Source organism: Trichosurus vulpecula, chromosome 9 (assembly GCF_011100635.1).
Source record: "Trichosurus vulpecula isolate mTriVul1 chromosome 9, mTriVul1.pri, whole genome shotgun sequence".
NCBI classification, from domain to species: Eukaryota; Metazoa; Chordata; class Mammalia; order Diprotodontia; family Phalangeridae; genus Trichosurus; species Trichosurus vulpecula.
The window spans coordinates 140,086,134-140,114,125 of NC_050581.1; the positions used below are offsets into that span (position 1 = coordinate 140,086,134).

At 42.4% G+C, this 27,992-nt stretch overlaps 1 protein-coding gene across 1 annotated transcript in view; it reads right to left on the reverse strand.

Annotated features, from left to right (window-relative positions):
• Window positions 1-845: 845 nt before the first annotated feature.
• The window catches only part of NINJ1 (ninjurin 1), a 50,911-nt gene continuing 23,764 nt past the window's right edge, over window positions 846-27,992 (reverse strand). The window contains exons 2-4 of the mRNA XM_036739748.1: window positions 16,915-17,146; window positions 5,351-5,516; window positions 846-2,024 (exon numbers count right to left, since the gene is read on the reverse strand). Of these exons, the coding sequence (XP_036595643.1) occupies window positions 5,362-5,516; window positions 16,915-17,146 (387 nt within the window). The 3' untranslated portion in view covers window positions 846-2,024; window positions 5,351-5,361. The remainder of the gene's footprint in view (window positions 2,025-5,350; window positions 5,517-16,914; window positions 17,147-27,992) is intronic.

Below are 27,992 nucleotides of genomic sequence, written 5' to 3' on the forward strand. Positions count from 1 at the left end.
CTATGAATCACTCCTGTCCTGAAGATACAGGTGAGAGGCCTGAGATGCTGCTCTGAGAGGCCTCTTGCTATTTCCTCTTGTCATTGGAAGGGTAGAACAGGAAAGTCATCTTCATTTGTAAGGACCCAGGATTTGGAGCAGCTAGGTGGTACAGTGGGTAGAGCTCTGGGCCTGGAGACATGAAGATTTCAGTTCAAATCTGGCCTCAGACACTTATTGGCTGACCCTGGGCAAGTCACTTGATCTGTTTGCCTCAGTTTCCTCAGCTGTAAAATGGGGATAATATAATAATAGCACCTACCTCCCAGGGTTGTTGTGAGGATCAAATGAAATGTTTATATAAGTTTTTAGCACAGTGCCTGATACATAGTGAGTGATATATAAATATTAGCTATTATCATTTCAGAATGAGACCTTAGACCTTAAAGGCCATCAAATGAGCAGGTCCTTGACCTGGTATCCATAAACTTTTTTTAAAAAATAATTCAACATAATTAGTATTTTATGCCTTTAAAAACATTATTCTGAGAAAGGGTCCATGTGAAAAAACATTTAAGAACCCTTATTCTAGGGTACTCCCCTCATTTTTATTGGAAGTCCACAAAGTTTAAGTGACTTTTCCAAGGTCCAACAAATAGCCACCAAGCTGAGTTTAAACCTGAGTCATCTGACTCCAAATCTAGGGCCCTTTCTACTACATTAGCGATCTAGTACATCGTAGCAGTAGAAAGTTGGATTTCCTTTCCATGACTGTTGATGTCACAAAGGCACAACCCAACCCTCACTGAAGATTATCATTGATAGGCTCATCGACATGTCATAAAAAAACAGTCACAACAAAACGCTTTCCTTGGGAAATAAGAGTATGAGAAGCTTTATTTACAATTCCATTTTCTTTCAGAAAAGATTTCATTTTTAACTACAGCAAGAAATGACTCAGATGTTTTCTTTTTCTTTCTCGTTGCCCCTGGCTGAATGAAAGAATATCCCTGTGTACAGAGGTCTCAGCCAACCTAAGGAACAGGTAAAAATTCTGATACTGTCTCTTCTGAGCCTGGCCTGGGGATGAGGGTTGTACAAGAAAGCAGCAGACAGGAAGCTGGGAGCCTGCCATCAAAGGGGTAAGTGCCTAGGAATGGAGGCAGCCCAGCCAAAGCAGGTCTCCCACTTGAACAGTGACTCAGAAACAGGATGAAAGAAGAAGGCCTTTTGGCAAATACTGGAGGTCAGGCCCCAAGGCTACCCTGTGGTTAGCAATGCTACAAGCTGCTTTCTAAGGAACAAAGAGCCCAATTTCTGCTCCTAATAGGTGAAGGGAGATGCTGAAGATCAAGGTCCTAGCTTGGTTTTTAAGGGCATTTTAATTTTCTTTTAAGTACACGGTGGCATGAGGAATTCAGAAGGCACAGGGGTGCTGAGGTTGATTCTCCAAATCTGTCCAATTGTTCAGCACCTCTAGGGAGACAGCCTCCAACAGCCCAGGATGGGGCCCAAAGGGACTCAGACAAGCCACTCATGGAGAAGCCCTGGTTTCTGCAACAGAAATAAGACCTTCTCTTTGTTGTCCAGTGATTTTGCAGGTGTTCTGCCACTCTGAATACTCTCTGGTGTCTCGGAGGGCTGCCCATCCTGTGGCCAGGCACCTAGTAAAATATAAGCTTCCTGAGGGCAGGGGGTATCTTTGTTTGGGTCTTTATGTTCCTAGCCCAGTGCCTTGAACATAGTGTTTAATAAATGCTTGTTGGGTTAAATTTCTTCAAGAGGGAAAGGACAGAGTCCCAGGAAGATTCCTTCTGCACACTGAATGAAATGCCTACCCTCCCTCCCACCCATCTAAGACAATGTGTTCAGATGCATGTGCCAATGAGTAATGGTGATATGTGCTCCAGGAGAGCTCACTCAGGAAAAATATGGAGGGAGAGGAAGGTTTGCTTAGGAAAAACCGACGTCCTTCTCCTCGCCATTAGAGAGAATCTTTGGTGAATTTCTTACACCATGTGACTGCAGGAAGGGTACGATGTTTTCTGTTGGAAAAGAAAAGGAGAAAAGTAAGACTGATCCTGCCTTCCCCCACAACCATTTGCTGACAACCCATCCTTTCTTCAAGGCCCACATCAAATGTCACCTTGTCCATGAAGCTTTCTGATTTCCCCAGCTAGAAGCAATTTCTCTACCACTTAATACTCGCCCTTAGGTACACGTCAGACCCAAGTACAGAGTCCATGAAGGATTGCATGTCTTTTGCCAAAAAACCAGCCTTAGCCAAGTTTGGAGAGATTCATCACCAGAAAGTTGGCCTCTCACGACACCATCTGGTAAGGCATGGCAGGGTTGTGGTCTACACTATTTCATTTTTGTCTTTGTATCTCTAGTGCCTTATTTTTAGTAAGCAATTAACAAATGCATATTAACTGATGACTATTGGGGGGAGTGGTGGCCACAATAAGGAAATCATGGATCTTTGACATATTAATATGTAATTCCCACGTTCTAACTCAAATCTTGTTCACCCTTCATTTTTTCTGTCTATACTATCAACTTGGTGATCTCATCAACTCCCATGGGTTCAGATACTGTTTCTATGCAGGTGTTTCCTAGATCTCTATATCTGGGAGTAGAACCTAGTGTCCCTCAGGAGCTCCAGTCCGATATCACCACCTGCCACTGGACCTCTCAAGCTGGAAGTCCTGTAGGCAGCTCAGACTCCAAATGTCCAAAACAGAACTCATTATCCTTCCTCCAAACATTCCCCTCTTCCCAGCTTTCCTCCCACTGTCAAGGAGAACACCATTCTCCCAGCCCGCCACACTTACAACCTCCATTCCATCCATGGCTCTTCACCCTTTTTTTATTTTTTATTTTAATATTTTATTTTAATTTTTATTGTTTTTACTTTCACAACATCTCTCCTATATGTCCCCTTCTTTTCCTGACACAGACATTACCCTTGTATAGGCCTCCTATACCGTACCTAGACTACTGCAGCAGCCCTCTGACTGGTTTCCCTGCCTCAAGTCTCTCCCTATTTCAATCCGTCCTTTACTCAGCTGCTAAAGTGTTTTTCCTCAAGTGTAAGTCTGACTATGCTATTCAATAAATTGCCATAGCTCCCTATTACCTCCAGAATTAAATATGTTTGGTATTTAAAATCCTTCACAACCTTGATACTTCCTACCTTTACAGTCTTCTCATTCTTTACTCCTCTCCTCATCCCCTACAATCCAGCTACACCAGCCTCCCAAACAATTCTCCATTTCCAGTCTCTGCCCCTGGCTAGCCTCTATAACTAGAAGGTTCTCTCTCCTCACCTATGAATCCTAGTTTCCCTGGTCTCCAACACACAGCTCAGAGCTCACCTCCTGCAAGAGAACTCTGCCCCTGCTGCTGGTCCTTCCACTTACCTTCCTTTTACATTGCATGTTTTCACATTACACCCCCATTAAATGTGAGCTTTCTGAGAGCAGGGAACGTGTCTTTTGCCTTTCTTTGTATCTCCAGTACCTTTTTAAGTACCTGGCACACAACAAGCACTTAACCAATACTTGTTGATTGCCTATTATCACACACACCTCAAAGGAAGTGATCACGTCTAATTCACCAATATCTTGCCCGTCTCTCGTCTAATCCCACTGCTGCCACCTTAGGAGGGGCCTCCATTGCCATTTACCAGGATTGTTCTAAAACCTCATAACCAGTCTTCCCACTAAATTCCAACCCATCTTTCATTCAACTGCCCAACTATTTCACAGAACCAATCCTTGTGCCACTCATCTGCTCGAAAGTCTACACGGATCCCTAGAAGTTATTGTATCAAATTCCAACTCCTTGTACCTGCCAGTCATTCAAGGCCTTCTCCTATCTGGAGCCCGTCTACTTTTCCCATCTTATCTTCTATTCTCCCAACACATTCTACACTCCAGCCATACTGGACTCCTCTCTGTGCCCTGAACACACTCTTTGCATTCCTGGCTTATTTTTGCTTTCACTAATCCCTGGACCTGGTATGTCCTTCTTCCTTCTTTTTGCTTATTGAACTCCAACATATTTTTGAAACCAAACTCATATGCCACCTCCTCCTCCAAGAAGCCTTTGCTAATACTTCATCAGATCTCCCAACACACTTATCATGTGTATCATAATTACCCCTGTCTGAGTCACATCCCCCAAATAAACTGTAGGATCCAGGAAGGCAGAGCCTCAATATTAACTGGATTTTTTATCTCCTTCAGTGCCTAGCCCAGTATTCCATACACTTTATATGTTTAATAAATGTTTGTTGAATTGAATCTTTATAGTCCCTCGTGGCTTAGAAGTACATCACATATATTGTCACAAGTACCTTGGTGGCATAGTAGTGTTTTGGATTTGGAGTCAGAAACATGTGAGTTCAAATCCTGACTCAGACTCTTACTTGCTACGTCAAGGAAGGTAGCTGGCACCATGGATAGAGCATTGGGCTTGGAGTATGGAAGATTTGAACTAAAATCAGCCTCAGACACTTCCTAGCTACATGACCCTGGGTATGTCACTTAAATCTATCTGCCTCAGTTTCCTCAACCATAAAAAGGGGGTAATAAAGCATTTGCCTCACAGGATTGTTACGAGGCTCAAATCAGATAATGTTTGTAAATAGTACAGTGCTTGGCACATAGTTGGTGCTTAATAAGTGCTTCTCTCCACCCCCCATGTGACCCCAAGCAGGTCACTTAACTGTTCTCAGCCTAGTTTCTTCTCTTATGAGTAGGAATAATAGTAGCATCTACTTCTCAAAGTTGTCAGGAGGAACAAATCAGATAATATATGTAAAATCTTTTGTAGACCTTAATAAATGACTGATGAATGAATATTCTAAGAGATATCTTAGGGGACAGGAAGCAGTGACTTGAGACATTGCCAGGGGCTCTAGGGAGAAAGTTCTTTTCCCAGTTTGCCAGAAAGCATCCTAAAATAGGGCTTAGCCAGGTCAGACTGGTCTCTTGGTGGCTATTTGCGAAGAACCCTGTATTCATGTCACAAATTCTATTCAGGCTGCTTAACACAGTGGGAGGTTTTTCGTTTTGTTGTTTTTTTCCCATGAGAAAATTGTCAACGCTAAGAAACGTGATCTTATTTTTAACCCTACCATCCAGCTGGGCAGGACACACAGAAGTGTATACCTGGCTTCTTTGGGTCACTCGAGAACCACAACCCTGACCCCCATAGAGCCATATCCATTCTGTATCTAAAACAGATCCCTTTGATTTAAGTGAAGCCTGGTTCCTTCAAAGAAATAAAAAGGGGTGGGTAGTCATGGTTAAAGAGGAGACAGAGCAAAGGAGTGAGAGAGGGAAAGAACTTTCCACCTGCTCACCTGAATAAACTCTACTGCTGGGCAGAAATATCAACGGATGGTTTCTGAACTCCAAACGCCGTGATAAAGATGTTGACAACGACAATGATGAATACCAGCCCTGTCGCCAGGTTGTTGAGGAAATCCAGTTTTGCGTGCTTGGCAGGATTATTGAGATCATACTTTACTGTAATCAAGGGAAAAGAAGGAGAACTGAAACAAGTTGGTTTCTATCCAAACGCATACATCCTATGACTTGGTATATATTTTAGTTTTTAAGTTTAAAAAGAGCCTTCCTGGGATGTCTATCAATTGGGGATGGCTAAACAAGTTGTGGCATATGATTGTGATGAAATACTATTGTGCTGTAAGACATGACAAGCAGGATGGTTTCAGAAAAACCTGAGATGACTTGTATGAACTGATACAAAGTGAAGTGAGGGCCACTTTGTGATACAGTAGATGGAGTGCCAGGCCTGGAGTCAGGAAGACTCATCTTTCTGAGTTCAAATCTGGTCTCAGACACCTACTAGCTGTGTGACCCTGGGCAAGTCACTTAACCCTCTTTACCTCATTTATCAGAAAATAACAAACCACTCCAGTATTCTTTCCAAGAAAACCCCAAATGGTCTCACAAAGAATTGGACACAACTGAAAAATGACTGAACAACAAAAAAGTGAAGTGAGCAGAGCCAGGAGATCATTGTACACAGTAACAGCAATAACGCATGATGATCAACTGCGAACGACTTAGCTATTCTCAGCAATACAATGATCCAAGACAATTCCAAAGGACTTAGGATGACAAATGCTACCCACATGATGCAAAAGAATTGATGGATGGAGTTTGAGTGCAGATAGAAATTTACTTTTTTAAAACTTTCTTTTTCTTGTTTTAGTTTCATTTATTTATTTTGGTCTGTGTTCTCTCTTTTTTTTTTAAACTAAGATTTTTTTGTTTTTAGTTTACAACATTCAGTTCTGCATGTTTTTGAGTTCCAGGTTTTCTTCCCTTCCCTCCCCTCCCCGCTCCCCTCAAGACGGCATGGAATCCGATATATCTTCTACATACACCTTCGCATTAAACTTATTTATACAATAGCCAAGTTGTAAAGAAGAATTATGACCAATGGAATGTATCATGAGAAAGAAGAAACAAAACCAAAATAAAAGAGAAAAAAAAGGAGAGCAAATAATTTGCTTCAATCTGCATCCAGACTCCACAGTTCTTTCTCTGGATGTGCACAGCTCTTTCCATCCTGAGTCCTTTGGAGTTGTCTTTGCACCTTGTATTGCTGAAAAGAGCCAAGTCTATTAAAGTTAGTCATCACAGAATCAATATATCTGTGGTTATGCACAATGTTCTCCTGGTTCTGCTCCGCTCACTCAGCATCGTATCATGTAGGTCTTTCCAGGTTATTATGAAGTCCGTATCTTCCCCATTTTTTTATAGCACAATAGTATTCCATTACATTCATATATCACAACTTGGTTAGCCATTCCCCAATTGACGGGCATCCCCTTGATTTCCAATTCTTTGCTACCACAAAAAGAGCTGCTATAAATATTTTTGTACGTACGGGTCCTTTTCCCGCTTGTACGATCTCTTTGAGATACAGCCCTAGAAGAGTTATTGCTGCGTCAAAGGTTATGCACATTTTTACAGCCCTTTGGGCATAGTTCCAAATTGCTCTCCAGAATGGCTGAATCAGTTCACAACTCCACCCACAATGTAACAGTGTTCCAATTTTCCCATATCTTCTCCAGCAGCGGTCTATGTTCTCTTTTGCAACATGGCTAACATGGAAATATGTTTTGCATGACTGCCCATGTATAATCTATATCAAAGTGTTTGCCTTCTCAAGGAGGAGTGAGGGGAGGGAGGGAATGTGGAATTCAACAATTATTAAAAAAACAAATGTTAAAACCATTTTTACACGTCATTAAGAAAAATAAAATAAAAACATTCTTTAAAAAAAATTTTAAGAGTCTTCCCATAGATGGAGTTAATTTCAATGGCTATTAAAATGAGAAATTTACCAACCTGCAAGACCAAAGACCCACCTGAAAGAGAACTGAGATGGTGCTACCATGATGGTGGAATAAAGAATTCACTTCTTAGCTATCACTGTTTTTCTTCTCCTGCCTAAACATTTGTCATCGTACTAGAGAATACAGCCTACAACAGCAATTGAATTTGGCGGGGGGACATGGAGGAAGGAGGATTGGGCAGTATAGAAAACTGTTAACTGATGAATATCAACAACTCTCTGTAACCTCCTGTCTTTGAGAGTTGCCTGGGGGTGCTGAGTCCATGGTTACTAAGCTACCGTGTATCACAAGTAGGACCTGAATCCAGATCTTACTGATGCCAAGGTCATCCTTGCATCCACTACACCATGCTTCTGTTTCTATGACTATCCTAAGTAATGAGCTTTGACTCTAGAGCCCAACTCTGTCCTTTCACGACTGGGAAACTGAGGCCCAGAGAAATGGAGAGACTGGTCAACAGGCTTCAGCCACAAAGGTGAGACACAGAAAGAGAGCCAAGATTTGAACCTGGGTCCAAATCTAGTACTCTTTTCACTATACCACACTGTCTCCCACAAAGAAAAGCAGCTTTCTATGGGTACTATTGTCCCATCAATGACGTGGGAACTGCAACCTATATTAGAGAACTGGACACTGGAATTCAGAGCCCGTTACTTCTGAATGACTCAAGATTGTCTATTTCATTAGGCATTGATTTGGCTTAGACACAGCTTCGGATCGATAGATTTTTAAATCAAAGGATCTGGGTTCAAATCTCTGTTCTGCTACTGTGTGATATTGGACAACTCACTGAGACTATATTTTCTGTAAAATATAAGCATTGGAGTAGGAGTTCAAAGGAAAGAGCATTGACCCTGGAGTCCAAGGACATGGGATTGGATCATATTTTTGACGCTTAGTACTTATATAATAACCTTAAGCAAGTCACTACCTCCCTGGCCTTTAGTTTCATTATTAGCAAGTTGTTTCAGTCATGTCTAACTCTTCCTGACCCCATTTGGGGTTTTCTTGATGAAGATACTAGAGTGGTTTGCCATTTCTTTTTCCAGTTCACTTTACAGATGAGGAAACTGAGGCAAAGAGGGTTAAGTGACTTGCCCAGGGTCACACAGCTAGTAAGTGTCTGAGATTGGATTTGAACTCAATTCTTCCTGACTCCAGGCCTGGTGCTCTATCCACTGCATCACCTAGCTGCTCATTAAATAAATAAGGATGCCTGATTAGATGACTTCCAATGTCTCTTCCAGCTTTAAACCTATGCTGCTATTACCAGATGATCCCTATGGTTTATACCATCGCTAACTCCTATTAAAGACACACACATACCTCACCCTATAGGCCCCTCCCTGTCCTCTTCTATACACAAACTTCTACTATAACTGGAAAGTTTCACATAAAGTATTTCCTACCAGCATTTTCAGTCTTGTTGCTGTATCTTCATTTTGGCCTAGGCAGTTTTGTGTTCCTCACTTGAGGTTTTTTGGTCTTGGTTGGGGAGGAAGTTGGCCCAAGGGCCATCCTTGCTTTGTAATAGTGGTGGTAGGAAAGAAAAAATCAATGTCTGCGGTGAAATTGCATGTGGTAAGTCAAGTCGTCTTCCATGCTACGTGGACAAAACTGATGCACAGATACAAGTGCTGTATCTTTGAAGCAGCTTCTAAATGAGAGCGAGGCACTGCGAGATTAGTGGAAAGAACAATGGAGTTAGAGATCACAGGTTTGAACCCTGGCTCCGTTACTAACTCCTTAGATCACCCTGGGCAAGTCATTAGCTTCCATGAGCCTCAGTTTTCTTATCTGGATAAAAAAGTTATCTGATTTATCTGAGCCTGGAGTCAGAAAGATCAGAGTTCAAATCCAGCCTTAGATACTAACTGTGTGATACTGGGAAATTCGCTTAACCTCTTTTTGCCTCAGTTTCCTCAACTATCAAATGGGGGTGATAATAGCACCTAGCTGTTGTGAAGATCAAATGAGATATATCTGTAAAAAGCACAGGTTCTACATAAATAAAGCATCGTAAATGTCTATTTCCTTACCTTCTCTTGATTTATAAGGTATCTTCTGACTCTATATCCTTTGATCTTATGAAATCTTCTGAAGGTTAGGAACCAAAAGGTATTTCTCAGATTGAAAGGCATCTGAAGGTAGCCAGTACCCAGGGATAGAGAAGATATTCTCACCAGCTAGAGCTCTGAAAGCCACTTCCTAGCCTAGCCCAGGGAACTCCAGTCTGGAGCCTTCACTAAGAGAAGCATGAATTCCTCTGAGTGCCTGCCCTAGGAAAGAGTCGTTCCAGTGGGTTAGTATGAACTAAAGGTGATGTAAATGAGGAGTGTCCAGCAAGGATTAGAGCTTCTTAGCTGTGTCAATACCCTTTTCCCTAGAGTGGGGGCCCTTATCTAGCTCTCCTTTCAGAGAATCACAAAATCTCGGATTTAGAAAAGACCTCAGAGGTCATTTAGTCCAACTCACAGCAGACCAAGATTTCTCTTTAGAGCCTTAATGACAAATGATCAGGGAGCCTGTGCTTTAATACTTAAAGGTGAGGGGAAATCCATTCTTTCCTCAGGCAGCCCATTTCTCTGGAGGACAGCTCTAATTATTAAGAAATGAGACCCTGGGCAAGTCACTTAACCTATGACTGCCTGTAAAATGGAGAACATTAACAGCACCTGTTTCACACGGTGGCTTGTGTGGGTCAAATGAGATAATATTTATTAAAAAAAAACTTGGCATGTAGTAAGTACTTAATAAATGCTTGTTCCTTCCCCCACTTCCCATCAGGCCTAACTCTGCCTTTTTGTCATCTCTATCCATTGTTCCCACTTTATTCTTTGGGGCCAAAAAGAATGAGTTGACTCCTCTTCCCATAGGCCCTCTCTTCAAATGCTTGGAGGAACTATCATCCCCGTACCTTTATATGTTCTTGTCTCCTCTTAATGACTTCCTAAAGAGACTGAAGAATCAGTGAGAGAAGGGTAAAGTAAATAAGCCTTCCAGGGTTTACAAAAGATACCAGGGAAGGACAAGATTCATTCATTCATTCAACTAACCCTTAACGTGTATTGAACCTATATGAGGCATGTCAGGGGACATAGAAAGATGAAACAAGACAGTCCCTGACCTTGAGAAGGCTACAGTATAACCAGGAAGACAAGAAATATATACTGATGTTGTTGTTGGTCCTTTGATTTCAAAGAGAACCAATGACATCAAGGGGTGACTGTGTGTGACAAGTGTATGAACTGGATTTAAGTGAGGCAGAGCTGCACTAAGTTGTCAGCCTCACTTTCTCTTCCAGAGTCACTTCAGTCCAGTGGCAAGACAAAAGTCAGGATGATTGGTGATGGCCTGGGTTGCAGTGGATGCCTTTGGCATCTTCAATGTCTGACCAAGCTCTAAGTGCCTTCATGGCTGTTGGAGCAAATTGTCCTCATTTGACCAATCCAGTGGGGGAAGTAGTCAGATGTCTAGGATAGATATCCCCCAACTCACTACAGATTTGAGACTCATTAGCTGCCCTCAACCTGGTTTAGCCCATCTGTCAAACCAGGGTGTGGCCTCTGTGCATATTACTGCTTCTTGGAGCCACAGGTGAGAGTTGGGTGACAGGTGGACACCAAAGGTGGATGAGCAGCCCTCACACCAGAGGTGTAGTCCTCCTGGAAGCCCCCATAAAAACTATAATTAGAAGACTCAATGACCTCTAAATATTTAATCCCATGATCCTATGCAGAGAAAAATTTGAAATCTCAGACGTCTAACAGACTCTAACTCTAACCCAGAATTTAATAAATTTTTGTTGAATTGAATTGAATACAAAGTGCTATAAACATCAGAGTTTGAACTAATTACTTTGGAGGGGGAGGAGTCAAGGAGGGAAGTCAGGAATCAGGGAAGACATCATGGAGGAGGTGGCATTTGACTTGAGTCTAGAAGGAAGAGCAGGACTTTTAGATGTACAGGAGAACATTCCAGATGAAGGGAGTGATATGACCAAAGGCACAGGAGAAGCAGGAAGCTGAGTAGGTGAGATATTTTGGGAGAACACTGAGCTGTGTCAGTTGGGTTGGTTTGTTATCATAGAACACCATGATCTCTGAAGGTAATCCAACTCTGACTCATGCACCAGATACAATGTAAAAGATATCATCTAGGAAATGCACAGTTGGAAAAGGAGGTGGTCCCAGAAATGGATGGATGGATAAATGAATGAAAAAGCACCTATTAAGTGCTTCCCACGTGCTAGGCACTGTGCTAAATTCCAGGGACACAAATGCCAGCAAGAAAGACATTCTCTGCTTTCCAAGAGGTTATATTCCAAAGGGGAATTCTAACACATATTAACATCCTAACACTATTCTAATACATAAAGTGGAAGGAGAGGAAAGTACATGCTTTAGAAATAAAATTAATAATAGCTAGCATTTAGACAGTATTTTAAGGTTTGCAAAGTGCTTTGCAAATGTCAATTGATTTGATCCTCACCATAACCCTGAGAGGTAGGTAATATTATTATTCCCCATTTTACAGATAGGAAACTGAAACTGAGTGAAGTTAAATGACTCACCCAGGGGCACACAGCTAATAAGTGCCTGAGCCCAGATTTGTACTTAGGTTTTTCTGACTTCTACCCACAGAGCTACCTAACTGAAATAAGTAGTAAACACATATAATTAGGAGCCAAGGTGCTTGATGCAAATGCAGTGCCTCAAACATAGTAGGTGCACCTGTGCTAACTTGAACTGGCTTTCTTGATTCTTTCCCCTAATGCAATGCTCACTGCACAGAGCTCATATGGTAGCCTTCCTGAGCTCCAGTCAGAATAGGGCAGGGAATAGGGGTGACTTCCAAATGCCAGGCACACAGACCCAAAGCACACAAAAGTGCTGAGGTGGAGGGCAAAGGAGAAGGCAGGGACTGTCAGGAAGCATTGTACCAATCCAACTGGCCAGAGAGGGCACCTAGAAATTGAGTAAGCTGTGACTGGCCCCTCTTGTGGAGATGAGGCACAGAATTATTTGCTCAGGTTTCTCCAGGCCACAACTGAAGAGAAAACTTTCCTCCTCAGACCTAAATGAAGTGTCACAGTAACCAGAGGAACCAGAGGCCAATAATAGGAGAGGTGGAAGCCACAGGCTCAGTTTTATGGAGGGAGCTCATGAAGAGACTTGGCAGTCTGACCTCTCTGCTTTGAGGCCAGCCCTTGGGCTTTCCATGAAATCTGCCTACAGTACCTTATAAAATGCCCAATTTTCCAAACAGCTATCAATTGCTGAAAAGCCTGCTTGACTATAGAGAAAATCAAGGCTTTAGCCAACAGCAGGATCATATGTCTTTCCAGAAAGGGACTTAATAAACCCTACCCAAGTCTTCCCCTCCTAGGGGAGTTATTGACAATTCTGTTGACAATTCATAAAAGGCGGTTGCTGCCAAGAATAAACAGCAGAGCTCAATTTGGGAGGAGATCATAGAAGCACAGATTTCTAGCTGAAATGAACTTTAGAGACTTTCTAATCCAATCCCATATTTTATCTATGAGGAAATTGAGTCCTAGGAAAGTTAAGTGACTGACTCATATCATGCAGAGATATACAGGAAAGCTGGGATTTGAACTGAGGTCCTCTGATACCAGATACATCCTTGGGTCATCCAACTTCATGAGCATGGTGCATTGAGGAAGAAACAACTAACCAAAGCCCTCCCCAGATGATACGGTATGCTAATAAGGCACATATCATACTTTTTAAGTAAATGCATCACAAGTATCCAAAGGATACTAGATCTAGAAGTGGAAGGACCCCAGAGGTCATTTAGGCCCCTGCCTAATTTGATGTAAAATGAAACCAAGGCCCAAAGAGGTTAAATGATTTTCTCTCGGCCATACAGCTAGTAAATGTCTGAGCTGAGATTTGAACCTGTCTCCAGGTCCAGTGCCCTAGCAACTTTGCCTTCTCCTCTGTACCTTCCCCTCCCAAGTACTTTCCTGCCTTTTCTCTGCATGGAAGTCAAGGAGGGGAGAGGAGCTTCAGATCTCTTATTCCTAAATTCAGATCATACCTCCTACATTTGTGAACCTCACGGATTTCTGGATCTACACCTTTACCCCACTAACCTATCACCACCAGGATCTCAAAAATAACTGATTTGGAAGCTGAGGAAACTGAGACCTAGAAAGGAGAAAGATATGCCTGAGGTCACCCAAGCAGTAAGAAGCAAAGCTAGATTTTTAACTAACTTCAAATGCAGTTCTTTTGCTACTGTACCATGCTTCAATTTGATTCCATTTTTTCACTTATTAAGTACCTACTGTGTGCCAAGGTAAAAGAGGGTTGTATTCGTCTTCTTGGTTTATTTCCAAACAATCAGTGGGCACTTGTCAATGTCCCAGCTCTGCTTAGAGCCCAAGCAAACCTTCACCACGCTTCTAATAACCTTGGAACTAGGTCAGGAATGTGCTTGATGCTTGAATTAGGTCAAATATTAGCTCCCTGAAGCAGGAACTGGGAGAAAATGGACTGTCCAGAGGGGCCAAGGCTACTCAGAGACAACCAGAGGAGGAGGCAGGGGAGAATGAAGAGATAATGGTAGGTGAGGAGGACAAGAAGGAAAAGGAGGAAGAGAAGGAGGAAGAAGAAGAGGAGGAGACAATGGTGGGGGAGGAGGAGGAGGAGCAGGAAAAGAAGAAAGAAGAGGCCAGTTTGGGGCAGAACAGAGAGACAAATGATGAAGGAGTCCATAGAGAAAAGAAGCTAGGGATTTACTGCTGCAAGCCCATTTCTGGTTCTGGGATCTGAGATCTAGAGGTAACCATCTTATCCAGCCCCCTTACGTTACAGATGAGGACATTTGATAGCACTTGAAGGTTTGCAAAGTGCTTAAACAGGTTATCTCATTGGATCCTCAAAACAACCTTATGAGGTAGGAGCTATTATTATCTCCATTTTACAGATGAGGAAACTGAGGCAGATAGTGCTTAAGTGACCTGCCCAGGGCCACACATTAATAATTATCAAGGATAAGATTCAAAGTCTGGTCCCACTGTATCAGCTAGATAACCTTAAGGAGGAAGGTTAAGAAACTTGTCCAAAGTCACACAGATAAGTGGCAGAGCTAGGATTTGAACCCAGGTCTTCTGACTCCAAGTCGACCCTCTTCCCACTGTACTGTCTCCTATATGCCTCACAGCACCGGATCGCTGCCCTTCTCCCTGTTCTTCTATTACCAATTCCACACAGTTTCTCCTCTCCTTCAAATTGTTCAAGTCCAAGGCCACCGCCCTTTGACTAATGTAGTCCCTGGACACTGGAATTTGAGGCCTGTTGAGTTCAAAATCACAGTCTAGTCCTAACAAGTCCAATGGAGGGGCCCAAGAATTAAGCCTCAACCCAACTGGCCTTCAGGATCCAGACCCTGATTAAGGACTGTACGACAGCATTCCCCAGGCTAGTGTGAGTGCCTTGTGTGGCTGCTTGGTATCTAAGGGATAGTTTTTCTTTCCCATCCTCTGCTTTTTAAAAGCAGACTTGGGGCTTCAAAGGTAGAAGACTATGGGTATGGAATGTTTCACCTACTGTTAGACATGGTTAACATGTTGGTTGGTTTTGCTAAAGAGCTTTTTTCTTGTTTTTAATCTTTGTTACAAAGGTAGAGGAAGGGAATGAGATATATTTGGAAAGGAAAAAGATGTAAATACAAAATATATCAATAAAAATAAGATAAATATAAAATAACAAGAAAGACTTAAGAGATTTGATTGGGTTAATGATTCACATGTCTATGGGTGCCTGGGCTCATTCTGACCCAAAATACTTCCATCTTGAATCATAGCCGCTAGAATTGCTTTCCTATAGGGTAACACCAATGGCCTCCCTGCTCCCACTTGGGCATCTAGGCTTACCTCTGGCCCACAAGTCCAGGTTGCCTTCATTACTGCTTCATTCCAAATGCCCCTTCTTGGCTCAAATTGACTCTTACTGCCCTAGAGCCCACATCTAACTACCCAGCTGTTTTCCTGGCCTGATGACAAGGACCAGGTCCTTAATGCACATGGAGATAGGGACTTCAGAGGTCAGCACCAGGGGCTTTAGGGATGTTGACAGTACGGTGTTGTCGCTCAGGTGACCTACAATTATAGGCATCTATGTTGGCCCAAAGCAGGAAGATTACTATCTGCATTTTAATCACCTACCCAGATGATCCCCATGGCAGAGGCTCCATGCATGACTACTGTGTGAACCATAACCGCAAACCTCAGATTACGCAAGTGTGTGTATGTGTGAGGTTGGACCTCCTCTAAGAACTTCTCCTTCCCCCTCAGCCCACACACTGCAGTGTGGTGCAGGGGAAAGAATATTGGGTGTGAAGAGCAGAAGATCTGGATCTGAGTTCCACTTACTAATATAATGAGAAGTAACATGATATAATAAGCAGCAGTGGTAGTCTTGAAGTTGAGAAGACCTGAATTCAAATCCCACTTCTAACAAAGGGCAAATCACTTAACCCCTTACTGTCTGAGCAACAATTTAGGAACAACTTTAATAATCATACATGTATCCCAACAATGTGAGCTCCCCACAGAAGAACACACATCCTTCCTATATTTACCTATATTGATTAGTCTCATGACCAATGTACATGTAGCACTTGACATTTTACAAAGGACTTTAAATACGCTTATTTACTTACTTGATACAACCCTGGAAGGTGAGCAGCACAACTGCTGTTATCTCCATTTACAGATAAGTAAACTGAGACCCAGCAAGGGAAAATGACTTACTCAAAGTCACATGTGTAATAAGTGGCAATTCCAGAATTTGAATCCACATATTCTGATTTCAGAGTTCCTCCATATGGCTAATTAGATAGAATGTTCAGTTTGGAATCAGGACGCTCTGAGACTTTTGCTAATTAGATAACCCTGAGAAAGTCACTTCACTTCTCAGCCTCAGTTTCCTCAGCTATTAAATGGGGTTACTGATAACATCCGCATCATGAGGTTGTCCTGAGAATCAATGAAGTAACATATATAAAACATTTTACAAGCTGAGGAAACACAGGCTCGGTGGAATTAAGTGACTTCCCCAAGATCACATAGCTAGTTAAGTGATTGAGCCAGGATTTGAACCAGGCCCTCCAACCTCAAATACAGGAATCTGCCTACCACACTGCACTACCTCCTGTGATCTCAATTCAGTCAGTGTTGGGGGCCAGCAGTGATGCCAGGATCCTGGCAGGGCACTGCCAGCAAAGTTATGACAGAGAGCAATGAGCATGTCCAGATCAGGCCAAGGTGAGGAAGAGCTCACCTAAGGAGTAGCCACCAGGGCTTCAGAAGGAAACCATCTGATAGTTTCCAATTTCATGATAACTAGAGGCTAAGCTTAACTGTTTCTGTCAAAGGAACATGTTAGTGCCCTCTAAATTTTCATACCCTGGAACAAAGTTTCTATTACCGTACCTTAGTTACTCCTTGGACCAAGCCTATAAACTGTGGGTGATCTGCAATTGATAACAAATCAAGTACATACCCAAAAAGATCAGCAGCACGCCCACTCCCACCTGGAGTACAAGGGAGACAGAGATGAGAACAATGAGTGGGACAAAGAAGGCGAAGGAGGGTCCTTGTTCTATCACAGCCTTTAGCTGGGAGGCATTGGCCATCAGCAGGGCAATGTCCAGCATGCTTTCAGCTGCACTCTTCTTGTTAGCATAGTGGTTCATGTTGATGGATCTGTTCCTCCAGCCCCAGCCAGCAACAGACTGAAAGAGAAGAGTGAAAAGGGACTAGTCAACAAAAAGACATGTGGAGAGTTTCAGAAAACTGAAAAGCTGAAAGACAATACTGTGCATCAGCTAATAGCTCACATTTATCTAACACCTTATGATTTTACCCAAGACTTGGTTTGCAAGTGCAAGGATCATAGAAACATTGCTTTAGAACTGGATACAACCTTAGAGGTCACCTTTTAATGAGGAAACTGAGGCCCAGAGAAATGAGAGGATTTGCCCAAAGTCACCTGGATAATGAGCAACAGGACTGGGATTTAATCCCAGATTCACTGACTTTTCCATGGCACCATCACTTCACAGTTAAAGGTACTGAGGCTCAGAGAGAGAAAAGGACCTGTGTGGTAGGTAAATGCTAAAACTGAGACACTGGAGAAAACCACTTTACCCCCTTACTACACTACAATGCCCGAACCTGTCTTGGATTTCACAAGCATCCAGGAATTATTTTCTTTAGCAAGCTTATCCCCATATAGTTTGCTTCTTAAATATGAATTAGGGTAAATATACCTCCTTGAAACAGATAGGGATTATTTAGCTATTTCCTCCCTTTTCCTTTAGGAAATTGGAAGCCACCAAGGCAACAAGACACAGAGTCTAGGAGACCAGGCAGCACAGTAGAAAAAGCATTGACTGGAATCAGAGGAGTAAGATTAAATCCTGCATCTGATATCAACTAAGAGTTACTTAGCTCTTCTCAGCAATGCAATGATCTAAGACAATTTCAAAAGACTTGTAATGGAAAATGCTATCCACATCCAGAGAAAGAGCTATGGAGTCTGAATGCAGATCAAAGCGCACTATTTTCTTTTTTGTTTCTTTTATCTTTCTTGTGGCTTTTCCCCTTTTGTTCTGATTCTTCTTTCATAACATGACTAATGTGGAAATATGCTTAATATAATTGTACATATAATAGCCTATATCAGATTTCATGCCGTCTTGGGGTGGGAGGAAGGGAAGGAGCGGGGGGAAATGTGGAACTCAAAATCTTATAAAAGTGAATGGTGAAAACTAGAAATTAATTATTTTTTAAAAAAAATGGGAGTTATACAAGGTGACTTCTGAAGTCCCTTCCAACTTTGGCCCTATGATCCTTGGGTCATATTTGGGGTATTTTTTCTTCTCTTTATGTGGTATAATGGCCTGAGAGTAGCTTTACTATGCCCCAAGATGCCTCTTAACTAAGTTTAATCAGTCTCCTTTTAAAAGTGAGGTGGGGAAAGTAACAGTATAACATAGTGGTGAGAACACCTAGATACAAAGTAAAAAAAACTTGGGTTTGATTCCCGATTCTGACATTTTGTGATCTTATAGAAGACACAAGCTTTCTAAGTTTTTGGTTTCTTAATCTGTTCAATATGGATAATAAAGCCTGTAGTACCTGCCTCAAGAGGTTATAACAAGGATTAAGTGAGATAATACAGCACGTCCCAAAAGTCATAGTGCTTCAATAGCTTAGAACTGCCCCTAAGGCCTTAGGATACCCTGTATGTGTCATGTTGCTGTGTAAAATTCCATAAATGTTTCTTCTTCAATAAAAAGTTTACAGAGCTTTATCCCCACAACAATGTTACGAGAATGGTAGAAATTCTGCCCCTATCTTCTGCAGAGCCGTTATCTTGGCTTTCTCACTGGAGTTTTTTCCTCAAACATCACCACTGAATTCAGTGGGGTTTGATTTTGGTTTTGTTTAGGTTGTTTAGGTTGGGTCTCTCTAGCTCACTGAGGTAGAAAGTGCAGAATCCACTCCTACCGATCCCAAACTGTAGGGAAGCTTTAACCTGTTCAATTTTTTCTGACTTGGTGGGTTTGCCCCTCATTGGGCAGCCTAGAGGCCTTCCCCTCCCAGGAGCTCATCATATTGGTATTGGACTTTGGGCAGACACTCAATCAGCTTTTGACCAACTTAGTGCGGCTCATAACTCCCAAGCTCAAGTGATCCACCAGCCTCAGCTTCCCCCAGTGGCATGGACTACATGCATGCACCACCACAACCATCTTTAACTCACATTTGTTGATCAGCTACTAAATTCAAAAACCTGTGCCTAGCTCTATGGGGGGCACAAAAATAACGAAGATATTGGCCCTGTCCAAAGAGCTTATATTCAGGTTAGGGGTGCAAGGGTAGACAAAACATGTATACATATAATGATAAAAACAACTGATATTTATTTAATGTTTAAAAATTTGCATAACTTTGCATGCATTTCCTCATCTGATCCTCATAACAACCTCGTACCTCCTCAAGTCTACCGGGATAGAACCAGTATTTGAGTATTATCATGGAGTATTTTTGAGTATGAGTATTGAGTATTTTTGTAATTGAGTATTTGACCATTATTTGTATTGTTATTATCTTCATTTTACAAATGAGGAAACTGAGATTCAAGGGGGTTGACTGACACAAAATGTCTACAATAGCAACCATATCTCATTGAGTTGGGGAGGAGGAGGAGAGTAGATAACATGGGAATCTCCCCCAAAAGACTGAGGCAGCCAAAAAAATGCTTAACGCTCAATGTTGCCAAACTATAAACCCTGCACCTTCTCTCTACAGATCTTCCTGTTACTGACCTGGGTTCCCATTTATCTTAAGTCCCAGGGACTTTCTCTTATCCTAACCACCAAGCCATCTAGCCTAAAGACATTAGATGATCTTTGCATCTTTTTGATCTGACAAGCCTCCACTGGTCAGTAGGACTGACAGCCTCCCACCGCATCCCATAAACACCCAGAGGTGCTACCAGGGAAGTTAGCTGATATGCCTCATAGGTGCAGGAGAGAAACATGTAGGAATTAAATGAGTGTAATTAGTAGTTTTGAAAAAGTGAAGTCAGATTATGGTAAAGTAGAGAGAGCACTAGACTCAGAGTCAGGAGATATGGGTTTGATACCTGATTCTGACACTTACTGTGTGACCCCACACAAGTCAATTTCAGTAATGAGAGCCTGGAAAACTATCATTGCAGGCCTTGAATGCCAAGCCAAGAAGTTTGATTTTATCCTGTAGGGGAATGGGGAGTCATTCCAAGAGAATCAATTAACTAAATGTATCCTGTCACTTCAAAAGGCACTTGGCTTACCTTGGACTCCAAAAGCCAAAGGGACAGAAGAATGTATTTCTCCAAAGAAAGACCTTGCATGTGACTAGATCTTTCAACAGGGAGTATTTGAGTACTATACAATAAGAGAATGTCAGGAAAGATGCTGAAAATTTTGATCTTTAATTAATTTTTAAACCACATGAGTAAATTAGGAGAAAATCAATCATGCACGAGTGGAACCTATTTCTGTTTAAAGAACATCTTTTCAGTTATCGCTTTTCAATGGAGTACTTAGCACAGTGCCTGGCACATATTAGGTGCTTAACAAATGTTTATTGAATTGAAATGAATTACTGTTTTCCTCCAAGGGAGAAATGTTTTTAAAATCATTACTACTTTCTTTTCCTTCTTACTGGTACCTGAAACCTAAAAAATTGTTGTGATTCTGTGGGTCTGTTTGCTTGGATTATCCATCAATAAAGGTGCTAGGTCAGAGTCAGAGAAGAATTAGAGTCAAGTCAACAAATATTTATTAAGTACCCACTATGTGCTAGGCACTGTGCTAAGCACAGAGGCTAAACAAAACACAAAGGATAGTCCCTGATCTCAAGGAGCTCTTGATCCAATGAGGAGAAAACATGCACATATTTATGAGCAAACAAGCTATATACAGGATAAATTGGGAGCACAGTCCCAGGAAGGCACTTAGATTAAGTAGGGCTGGCCAAGGCTTCTTACAGAAGGTGGGACATTAGCTAAGATTTGAAGGAAGCCAGGATGAGGAGATGAGGAAGGACAGTATTCCAGGCATGAAGGACAGCCAGAGAAACTTGGGAGATAGAGAGTTGTGTGAACAACGAACCACAAGTAGGCCAGTGTCAATGGATCCTGGAGTGTGTGAATGAGGCTACATTATAAGAAGACTGGAAAGGTGGGAAGGGACCAGGATATGAAAGTCCTTTTTCTCCTCAGAGTGAGGAACTGAGATTTGCTTAGTTGGTCAAGGATAGAATGATTCTGGTCAGGCCTGGTCATTGATTAGTTTTCTGGATCAGCATTCACTTCTCTTTCCACACAGACACTTTCAATGCAGAGCCCAAACAGCCCCAAAGTACATAATGATTTACCTAACCAAAGAGAGGCCAAGGAAGAGAGGGAAAGAAATTGGTGAGGATTTGGGAGGGAAAAGGGGGAAGGGGAGGAGGAGAGAGATGGAGGAATGGGAGGAGAAGAGAGAGGGGGGAAGGGAAGAGGGAGAGAGAGAGAAAGAGAGAGAGAGAGTGAAGAGAGAAGAGAAGGGGGAGAGAGGGGAAGGGAAGAGAGAGAAGGAGAGGGAGAGGGGGAGGGAGACAGAAAAGGAGGGGGGAGAGGGAGACAGGGAGGGAAGGGAAAACATCTAATGGAAGAATTCTTAAATCAAACCTCCTGGATAGAAAATGAGGAGTTTCTCAATTCTAATGAATTGCTAGACCAAGCAGGAGCTAAAGCACAGAAAGGGAAAGAGAAAGAAACAGAGTCCTGATGTGAAGGAATAAAGCTGGTCCTTTCATGTCGTTAGGACTAGACCCAGATATGAGCCATATTTTTTTGTGCCCAGGGGAAAGCATGGGTAGGGGAACAAATTAAAGATAGCAATTTGGAGAACACCTGAAAATATCGAACCTAATCTGCACAAGCTGAGAATTTAAAAGCTGGGCAGTGGGTTAGGCAGCTAAGTGATGAAAAAGAGAATTGGGCCTCAGTTCAAATCCTACCTCAGATGCTTCCTAATTACATGATCCTAACTACATGACCCTGGATAAGTCATTTTACCTTTCCCAGCCTCAGTTTCCTCATCTGTACAATAGAGATAATAGCACCTACTTCATAGGGTGGTTGTGGAAATTAATGAGATAATATTCAGAAAGCACTTTGTGAATCATTTAAGCACTATATAAATGCTAGCTATTATTAGTAATACATTTTTACATTAGCCATCTCCCCTCCCCAGAGAGCCATCACTTGTAAGAAAAAAAGAACAAAAAAACCAGTTTAGCAAAACTAACCAAGACATACGCTATGCATAATAGTATATGCAATACTCCATACCCTTATTCCCCCACCTCTATAAAGAAGAGGTATATTTCCTCTTCTCCTTTTGGGGGCCAAGCTTAAATATTATAATACAGTGTGAAGTTTGGAGGGTTTTTGTCATTGTGCTTTCCATTCATAACACTGAAGTTACAGCGTGTACACAATCAACTACTATAATGCCATATTTTGAATAAGGCTTTATGCTTTCCAAAGCATTTTCTCCTCCATGGAATTAATGACGCTACTGGATGTTAACACTCCTTCCTCCTCAAGTTGCCCTGTATTTCCCTCCCTGCCTCCTCTGAGAAAATGGCTGCCCCTTTAGCGTAAGGTTTGGGTTTTGGTTTCATTTTTTAGCATTTTTGTCTTTGTAATCCCAGAGCCCAACACAATAGAGGCACTTAATAAATGTGTTTCAAATTCTTGAGGGCCCATTTATGGTTTCCTGTTTTGTTAACATTTGAACACGGCATGGACACATTCCCTAAGAGAATGCAGAGACTTTGTGGCTGGTAAGCAAGCCTCAGAAGTGTAGTGATTTTTACCAAAGATGACTGTTATCTAAAATTCAGAGGGGAGAAAAAAACGATGTCAGCAACCATGGCACATCCCTCTATGCTGCTCTCTGGTTGGGCATCATGGGGAGGAATAGCTAAACCAGCTCTTCCTTATCTAAGAGATTATCTTATCTCCTTAGGAGAAGTCCAGTGCTTTCTTCCCTTGTCAACCTGCTGAAACCTATTGGGGGTGGTGTTGGAAGTGGGGGGAGGGGGGAAGGGAGAGAGGGAGAGAAAGAGACAGACAGAGAGAGAGATACGAGGGGGAAGAGGAGGAGAGAGAGGAAGAAGGAGAGAGAAAGAATGCATGCTTGAAGGAGCACCACACATCCAATGGTCTGAGTATGCTTCAAATTAGAATCTTACTCAGCTGGATGGGGCTTCCTGAGTTTATAAATGTAGTAACTGAGACCCACAGAGGGGAAGGGATTTGTCCAAGATCTTATAGCAAAGCAGTAGCAGAGTCAGACTTAGAGCCCAGGTTTGTCAGTGCCCAGCTCACTGCTCTTCCTATCACTGACCACCACACTGCTCTGTGTGTCCGAGGCTATTCGCCAAACCAAATGTAGATGTGACCCATGGTGATGGTTGGGTGCTCTTTGTACCCTACAGATGATCTTCTCACTCAAACCTCTCAAAGCATTTTGTTTCATAACTTTTTAATGCACTTATCACATAGTATTACAATCATTTTAGCCGCTGGTGTTTCATCACCCATTAGACTATAAGCTTCTTGAGAACAGGGACCTGTGTCTTAGCTAAACTTTGTCTTCACTAGGCACTTACTAAGTGCTGCATATTACTATAATGTTTGACATGAGCTTGATTTACAAAACATCCCTTGGTGCGTCATGGGATGATCGGAGGTGGTCTGGGAGGCTCTCTAGAGCCAGGTTATGATGCTTTGAGAAAACAGTTGGCCTCCTTTCAAGCAGTTTTGGAAAGACTATCAGTAAGAGACACAGGTCACTCCACTTGAGAACAGTTTGTGATCTATCAATAGCCGGACATTTATAAGCCCAGTGCAAGCTAGAGTAGTCAAAAACAACTTCCTGAAAGTGACTAGGGGCCCCTTTCCTTTTATCCAATTATATAATCAATCAAGAATTGGTTGCATCTTCTTCTGCTTTATTTTTTAAAAGAACAGTATATTGTGTGACCCTGAGCAAGCCACTAACTTCTATCTGCCTCAGTTTCCTCATCTGCAAACTACCCAGGGTAGTTGTGAGGATAAGCCAAGATAATATTTGTAAGGCATTTTGCAAACCTCAAAGCATTCTATGAATGCTGGCTGTCATTTTTATTGTTGGAAATTTCTTTTGTATTTACTCTGCATACACTTATCAGCATATATGTTGTTCCCTCCAGTAAAATGTAAGCTCATTGAGGACAGGGCTGAACATTTTTATCTCTAATCCCAGAGCCTAGCACAGGGTCTGACGTATGACAGATGCTCTATAAGTGTTCAGCAAGTCAAAAGTGGGGGAAAGGGGAAATTTAGAGCTACTTGAAACATCGAATGGGCTGTTTTGTTGGATCGTGAGCTCCTTGTCAGGGAGAGTCAACTAATTCAATTCAAATCAATTCAATTCAATAAACATTTATTAAGCACCTACTATGTGCCAGGCACTGTGCTAATCACTGAGGATACAAAAAAAAGAGGCAAAAGACAGTCCCTGCCCTCAAGGAGCTTCCAATTTAATGGGGGAGACAACATGCAAACAAATATAGACAAAGCAAGCTACACACAGGATAAGTGGGAATAATTAAAGAGAGAAGGCACTGGAATCAAGACGAGTTAGGGAAGGCTTCCTGTACAAGGCAGGATTTTAGTTGGGACTTAAAGGAAACTAGAGAGATCAGTAGTCAGAAGGAGAATGTTCCAGGCATGGGGAAATAGCCAGAGAAAATTCTTAGACCTTGTACTTCTAGGATTTTATGCGCATCATATATGTGTAGAGAAGCAGCAGGGGATCGAGCACTGGGCCTGGATTCAATCAGAAATACCTGAGTTTGAAGGCAGCCTCAGACTCTTACTAGCTATGTGACCAGGGCAAGTCACTTAACCCGTTTGCCTCAGTTTTAAAAAGAGCTGGAGAAGGAAATGGCAAACTACTGTAGTATCTTTGCCAAGAGAACCCCAAGTGGTGTCACAAGAGTCTGAAAATGACTAAAGAGCAACAAATATGTACGGAAGGCAATGAGGCTAGAGAACTCTTTCCCAGGGGCAGCAAAATAGAGAAGAAAATTAGGAATGTGTGCGACTCCCAAGAACCGAGCTAGTTAGACTTAAAAAAAACATCCCCGGAGTGTCTTTAGGTCTGGGCATGAGGCACGCCTTTGGGACTCAAAGTTCATGCTAGATAGAGCAGCTTTCATTTGGTTCTTGCTGTGAAGGGAAGAAACAGGAAGGAGCCCCTGGGCAAAGGCCTGAGCAAGGCAGGAAATGTTTTTCCAGAGCAAAGCAAACAGTCTGCAAAATCCACTTGAGAGTCTGCTGAATTCTCTGGTGAGGTCCCTGCTCATCCTCAGTGCCCACTGTCTCTCTCACCCGTTCTGAGACAGGCCTAAACTCTGGCAGCAACTGTCAACCCCCTCAGGCCCCATCACTCTACCCATACCCAGAGAACTCTCTGGCAGCTAGACTTTGCCCAGGGACCACTTCTTAGGCTTTAGGTGGGACAGAGTGCTGGGCCTGGAGTCAGGAGGACTTCAGTTCAAATTTGGGCTAGCATAAACTCTCAGGGTTAATCGAATGAGAAAACATCTATAAATAATTAGAATAGTGCCTAATAAGGTGCTTAAGAAATATGTTCCCTTTCTCCCCTTAATTTTTCCCTCTTTGTCTCTGATGACACCCCTGTTACAGCATCCAGGGATGAGGGAAGGAAAGAAATGGTTGTTGACTAACTTGCTTATGTTATTGGCGATGACATGATGTGAGTGGTGTCCTGCCAAGGCAGCTGCTTCCAAGAGACCAACACCCTGCAGCACTTGTCCTTGTAACCAATATGCCCTTGGAATGGGGTGTGGCCTAGGCCTGGGGCCAAGCTGGTGGCTCTCAGTGCTCAACAGAGTAAGTCACCTCCGAAAGTTCTGGTGTGGTAGAAATGACACTGGACCCGAGTTTGAATACCAGCACCAATACCCAGCTGGATGACTCTGGACAACCTCTCTGATTCTTTGTTTTCTCAGGTGCAAAACAGATGCGATGAGACTGGTGTTATCCACCTCACAGGGCTCTTTTAAATGTACTTCGGGGCACGGTGGGAGGAACCCTGTCTCTAGAGTCAGAACGGCTCAAATCTTGCCTCTGACATCACTTTGCGTAACATTAAGCAAGTTACTTAAGCTCTCTGGTCCTCAGTTTCTCCATCTGTAGAATGAGAGTGTCAGATGAGATGCTTCTAAGGGCCCTTCCATCTCTAGATTTATGTTCCTATGAGAAACCTTGTAAGGCTTTATGAATGTGAGTTATTTCTTCCTCCTCAGTTCCTCATTGGTCAAACACAAATAATGCTCCTTACGCTGCTGATCTTGTGGGGATTTTGTAAGGAAATCCCTTTGTAAAGTTTAAAGCACCATAGAAAGGTGAGCTGCTGTTATTGTTATAAGGGACAAGAGCTAGTCTATAGCATCATCTACACCATAGGATGGCAAGGGGTTTTATATTAAGGTTTTCAGGACTTCCGAAGCTTTCCTGGAGGAAAAGAAGCAATAAAGATAAAGACTAAGATCCTTGATTCTTCTGTTGGTCATTCAAAATCTACCCCCTAAAGAGTTACTCCAGTGAGCTTGGTCCAAAGGGTGTACCGGGGCCAGATCTGACTGCTACCAAGAACTGATTGTTTAATTTTCAGTGTGAGCATTTGCACCTCAGGAATTGGCCAATAGTTACAAATCAGGGCTTGATTTATTGTTTTGTGGATAATCTAAATTTAAGAAGATGATGGAGAAAGTGTTCGTGCAGATTAAACTTAAAAGTGTATCTAGCATATATGTTGTGTTTCTTTTTCCCTCCAGGAGAGCTAGTTGTTAAATATTTACTGGCAGAACCCTGATTAGGTCTCATTTTTCCAAACGTCAATGCCAATCTTAACTAAAAGACTGTGTGATATAATGAAAGACCAGACTGAGTGTTTAGAAACCTGCCTTCTATTCCTATTCTTTCCACTAGCTAGCAAAGTTAATGTTTACATTCACTTACTTAATGCCTAGTATAGACAATGCTCTGAGCTTGGCATTGTAAAGAAAAGTATTTTATTTTAGAGTCACTGAATGCATAGACTTCATGAAAATCAAGCACTTTCCATGACTATTAATGTCTTGACAAGTGTGGTACATAATTCCAACAGAACACCTACACATATGTCCAATGCACTTAGCCAGTGATGTTTCTTGTTTTTGTTAAATTGGACAATTATGTGCTTTATAATTCAGCTCTTAATTTTTTTCCCTCATTGAGGTATGAGCTGGAGAATTACATAAGATGTTAGCACCAGGGGGGCTTTAGAGATTGTCTAAGGGCACTCCCACAGCTGTAGTTAAGAAGGCTTGTAACATCAAACAGCTAACAAGAGGGAAGGACTGGCCTTGAACTAGGTCTTCTCAGGGCTCTTTCAAGTCTACCAGGCTGTGTCTCAAAACAACCCTTCTACCCTATATTTGGCAGGGGGAGGGGTGGAGAAGGGGAGGCAATCAGGGTTAAGTGATTTGCTCAGGGTCGCACAGCTAGTAAGTGTCAAGTGTCTGAGGCCACATTTGAACTCAGGTCCTCCTGACTCCACGGCCAGTGCTCTCTCCATCGCATCACCCAACTGCCCCACATTTGCTTCTCTTCCAATCAGTTGACAGCTGATGACCATTCTGCCTCTATAACATCCCTCAAAGCCATCTAGTCCTTCTGTGGCTGGCTCTGGTCCAGGGCTCCATCACCTTTTACCTGAACTATCGTTAATAGTTTCTTAATTGGTCTCCCTGCAGCTGGTGTCTTTCCTGTCCAATCAATCTTCCACACAACTGCCAAAATAATCTTCCTGACTTCAAGCAGCATGATGCAATAGAAAGTGCACTGGGGGCAGCTAGGTGGCAAAGTAAGTAGAGCACCAACCCTGGAGTCAGGAGGACCTGAGTTCAAATGCGGCC